Source organism: Limulus polyphemus, unplaced genomic scaffold (genome assembly GCF_000517525.1).
Source record: "Limulus polyphemus unplaced genomic scaffold, Limulus_polyphemus-2.1.2 Scaffold1727, whole genome shotgun sequence".
Classification (NCBI taxonomy): Eukaryota; Metazoa; Arthropoda; class Merostomata; order Xiphosura; family Limulidae; genus Limulus; species Limulus polyphemus.
The window spans coordinates 37,141-42,568 of record NW_013667337.1 but is presented as its reverse complement, the minus strand read 5'-3'; the positions used below and the strand labels follow the sequence as shown (position 1 = coordinate 42,568).

Genomic DNA, 5,428 nt, shown 5'->3' with positions numbered 1-5,428 from the left:
ACATTAATGGACTTGAGGAATCTGATTCACCTGGTGAAGTTCGTTTACTAAAAGTAAACTGATTGCTGAGCAGAAAAGATCTGCAGATCTCTTCACTGTTTAAATATGCACTCCCAAAAGATGAACTGGAGAAAGTTCCAAATGGTATTTTTTTTCAAAAATGGTGTGCTTATGAGGAAATGGAGACCACCAGATGTGGCAGCTTTAGAGGACTGGACTATTGTTTATCAAGTCGTTGTTCCGAAATATTGAAAGTTGCCCATGGAAAGTCATTCAAGTGACAAAATTATGAGAAATTTCTTTTGGCCAAAAATTAGGCAAGATATTTCTCAGTTTTTACAAAACTTGTCATAACTGGCAGTTAGTCGGAAAATCTAGCCAGAAAATTCCTGTTGCTCCTTTGAAACCTATCCCAGCTTTTGAAGAACGTAAATTCCATCCTGAGGACATGGTCTTAGTATTGTTACCCACTATGGGATATCTAATAAAAAAAAGAAAAGAAAGAAAGAAAAAGACAGAAAGAGAGGGAAAGAAAAAGACAGACATAAAGAAGAGAGAAAAAAAGGAAAAACAAAATATAAGCCTGTAAAATTACAGTTTATCACTACAAGATTATGGTTTGGACATAAGCTATGTCAAAGGGGTTGATAACATTTGTGCTAATGCACTCTCACTTGCTATGTAATTTTATCATCATAAGATTATTTGTATTAATTGTGTTGTATACTGTCATGATTATTGAAGTTTTTTAATCCTTTGAATAATGTATTATATTTACAGGAACATTTACAAAGTTCGAACATCACAAATCATTTAACTTCAGTGGATTCTCATCGGACATTAATACTTTCACGTAAACATTATATAAATTCATTGTGGAAACTCGGCGTGTGTGGCTGGTGGATAGCGAAGGACAAACTAGCTAGCTCCCCATTAAGCGACTCGTACCTACGCCAACTCGTAATTGTTTGTTTGTTTGAAGTTAAGCACAAAGCTACACAATGGGCTATCTGTGCTCTGCCCACAACGGGTATCAAAACCCGGTTTCTAGCATTGCAAGTCCGCAGACATACCGCTGTGCCACTGGACGGCTAACTCGTAATTAACTCGCTCATCATGAACCCTCGATAAATATATCGAATAAGTTCCAGACAAGAAAGAGGACTTTATATTGCTTGTAAGTTTGTGAAACTTTTGTTTATAGATCATTGTGTGTGTAATAATTATTTGTAATAACTGTTTTTGTAAATTGTATTGTTGTTTGTATATTAAAACATATTTTGTATTAGAAAAGAAAACTGCGTGTATCAATCTTGTTGGCAAATATCATAAACTAACTATATATTGGCTTTTACTTAACTGCTAAATCCAAAGTACAATTTAACTCAGTTTTAGGCTATTAGAAATTGTAATACGTAACAAAGTAAATACTGTGAGAAGGAGCCCAACTTCACCATGTAGTTAGCATGCAAGTGAATACTGAGAGCAGAAGCACGACTTCGCCACCGTCTACCCTGACATCGGATATTGCTGTTGAGCCTCCAACAAACCCTCTTATCTTTCAACCCCGTGCACATCTTTGTTGAACGATTTGTATCTTTGTATTTATTACTTGTATAGGTGATATTTAAGGTTAATGAATCAGGTGGCAAACATGTTTCGTGTACGTGTGTCCAATATGATGAATTTAATTCATACGGAAAACGTTATTTATTACATGTGTGACACCATATTTTTGCCTGTACAAGCATGAGTATCGAGCTCTTCAAATACCCATGTAAACATGCAATATAGATAGATTGTAGTATTTTGTTCAATAAAATAACTGTCCTACACCTGCACTATAACAATTGAGTATGCCCAAAGACCTTTATTCCGAACTAGAGAAGCTTGTTAAATTTAATGATTGACTGAACCATTTAATACGTTTTTACTAGCTAATATGCGTAATAATTAGAACGAATAATTCCCTGCGTTTTTTGTTTGTTTGTTTACTTCAGAATTTCACACAAATCTACAAAAGGGATTTCTGCGCATAGCTGTCCCTAACTTTGAACCGATAGTTTAGAGATAAGGCATCTACTCAATAGCACCTGCCGTCAACATTTGGGTTACTCTTGACTGATCGAAGAGTAAGAATTGTATAGTGCACCCATGGCCCCAAAGTGCGAAGCCAAATTGCCTGAAATTAAAAAAAAATGTTTTAACAGTGATACTTAATACGATTTACGTCTACAAGAAACGCCTCATTACGTCTAGAATCAGGAAATGGCGATTTGGCGCTTCATTACGTCTAGAATCAGGGACTGACCATTTGGCATTTTATTACGTCTAGAACATGGGCATAGCCATTGGACGCTTTATTACATCTAGAAGCCAGGACTAACCGTTTGGCGCCTCATTACGTCTAGAAGTAAGAACTGGCCGTTTGGTTCTTTATTACATCTAGAAGCCAGGACTAACCGTTTGGCGCCTCATTATGTCTAGAAGTAAGAACTGGCCGTTTGGTTCTTCATTACGTCTAGAAGCAAAAACTGGTCGTTTGGTTCTTCATTACGTCTAGAAGCAGTGACTGGTCATTTGGCGCTTTATTACGTCTAGAAGCAAGAACTGGCCGTTTGGTTCTTCATTATGTCTAGAAGTAGAAACTGGCCGTTTGGTTCTTCATTACGTCTACAAGCTAGAACTGGTCGTTTGGTTCTTCATTACGTTTAGAAGAAAGAACTAGTCGTTTGGTTCTTCATTATGCCTAGAAGCAGTGACTGGTCATTTGGCGCTTTATTACGTCTAGAAGCAAGAACTGGACGTTTGGTTCTTCATTACATCTAGAAGCAAGAACTGGTCGTTTGGTTCTTCATTACGTTTAGAAGCAAGAACTGGTCGTTTGGTTCTTCATTACGTCTAGAAGCAAGAACTGGCCGTTTGGTTCTTCATTGCGTCTAGAAGTAGAAACTGGCCGTTTGGTTCTTCATTATGTTCTTTACTACTATTTAGCCAACCCACTTTATTATGGGTCTACAAACAGCGGAAAGACTGATGTGTAGCTGAGTTAAAGGTACCATATCTGTACTATATTTATGTTTCATCAAAATACTTCAAACGATTGCTATTACACATTATATAACAAGAACTAAATATTACAGTGTGATAACCTTAGTTGGAGTAAAAACGCAAACATTAGTAACAGTTCACCATACACTAAATACCAAATTCAGTAGCATGATCCAGCTACATAAAGGCATGTTCTAACTACATAACAACATAATCAAACTACATAATGATATGTTTAAGATATATTACGCAATGGCACAGCTATATTGGCATGTCCCAGCTTCATTACAATGTCCAGCTGCATAATGGCATGTTTTAATTAAACAACGACTTGATCTAGCTACGTAACGGTATGTTCTAGATACAGCTACATAATGGCATGGTCCAGTTTCATAACGGTATCATGCAGCTATATAACGATCGATATATATACAACAATTATGTTATAATTTAACATGACAATGTACATTGTTAATATTACCATTCAATGTAAGGAATTTTTCTTATTCTGTATGAGTATTAGCCATATAATCGTTGATAAACAATCACAAATTTCTGTAAAGGTGTTATTACGAAGTAAACATGTCGTACAGTACATGACAGTACAAATATCAACAGCTTCTAAATATTCATTCAAATCTTGAATTAGCAGTTTATTCTATAACGTTATCTATACAAATAAATGATGTTTCGTACCAAGTCCAGATTGGATGTAATGTGGTTGCTAACTAATAACATTGGATGTGAGGTGGCTTACCAATAATAGGAACGGATGTAATATGCTTACTTACCATATTTGAGTTTAGTGATTTTGATTGAACTTAAGCGTAATGCACACCACTATTATTCAATGGAAATGTGTCATTTCTTCGTCTTCTACGAGATCCGCATTATGGGTTGTAAGACATATACACCAACTCTTTAGAATTAAGACAGACTGGGAATAGTAAAGGAAATACATAGTTAATAGATTCGTGTTTTCATTTCTTGATCTCTGCGTTTTGTTACAAGTTACAGTACATTTCATAAAGTTACATCCTTCCTGTATCTCGAATCACTCCATTGAATCGCGTACTCTTTGACGGTTTGCAGGGAGTTACAGAGTTCACTAAAACTTGTAGGGTAGCAGTATGATTTACGTTCTTAGGCTTAAGATGTTCAGGATCAAAGTTCACAGTCATGTATCTTAATACTATAAGTTTGGCGTTACAACTGAATTTACATGCTGTCACTTCAAGTGAAATACAATGCTTAAACCTTCGAAGTCCAACAGTTGATAATCCACACCACTAAAACATAGACCACCTTCGAACCCATAAAAATACCATAACTTCTATTCGCTGAAAAAAAAAAAAATCGAAAATCATCAACTGCGAAAAATATACATTTTGATCGATTAAGTAAAAAGAACATATCTTCAAGAAAGTTATGACACGATACAATAATGGTTAAAATTCGGCCAAAGTTAATGTTTTTATTTTTTTCTTAAACTGCTATTTTCAACGTCGAAAATTACTTTTTTTATCTTAGCAAACTACACCGCTTAGTGGTTTGGGTTTGTTCCTTTGCTTTATAGTTATTTTAAAATTCTAAAGATGGCGACACTCTCGCTATAAATATAGCACTTACAATGATTAAACGCAGTGTCCTGTTGTCGGGTTGGTTTTCTGTCGTCTTTTTCCTTGTTCAGATTATTTGAACCCTCAAGGCTTCCCATTCTTTCATTCTTTCCTAAAGAAATAAACAATTACATGAATATTTAACTTTCTGAAACGAAAACCAAACCTAGCTTGACATGATGTGTCTTCTTAGTTAAAATGAGGAGGGAAAAAAAAGAGACGAAAGCTGACGAATCTAGGTATAGGCGATCAAAAGGTCGATTTTAAATGCAATTTTTACATGCATTTGATTTGAAATCCGTAATGCACTAATAAAGGAAAACGTGAAAAAATCTTGTAGATCTAGTTCTGTAAAATACACAAATTACACATTCTTGAGTGAAAGAAGTATTGAGTAGAATGTTGAATTACGAATTATATTTGCTGTTTATTTATTTTCAAACATTCGCGTTATGCTATATAAGGACTACCTGCACCATATCGTCCTAACTTTGAGCTGGTGGACCAGAAGGAAGGCAGGACAGCATCGCCTGTTGCAAATTCTTAGTATAATCTTGTCTGAGAAAATAGTGGGATTTCACCGTTACCCTTATAACGCACTCACAGTACAAAGTGCAGAGTGTGATTATTTTTATTTTCGTGGTAATGGGGCCGACGCGAATGATGAACCCGGAAACATAATATTACGTCTCCGTTCGTTAATTAACTTTCCGTAACTTCGTTCCGACGAAACTTTAGCGACACAAGTCCTTACTTAA

General features: G+C 35.5%; 1 protein-coding gene across 1 annotated transcript in view; it reads right to left on the bottom strand.

The window, feature by feature from the left end:
- Positions 1–2,994: 2,994 nt before the first annotated feature.
- Positions 2,995–5,428, bottom strand: part of LOC106464722 (lachesin-like) — a gene marked incomplete at its 5' end in the record, with an annotated part of 38,177 nt that continues 35,743 nt past the window's right edge. The window contains 2 exons of the mRNA XM_022392493.1: positions 2,995–4,391; positions 4,681–4,782. Of these exons, the coding sequence (XP_022248201.1) occupies positions 4,303–4,391; positions 4,681–4,782 (191 nt within the window). The remainder of the gene's footprint in view (positions 4,392–4,680; positions 4,783–5,428) is intronic.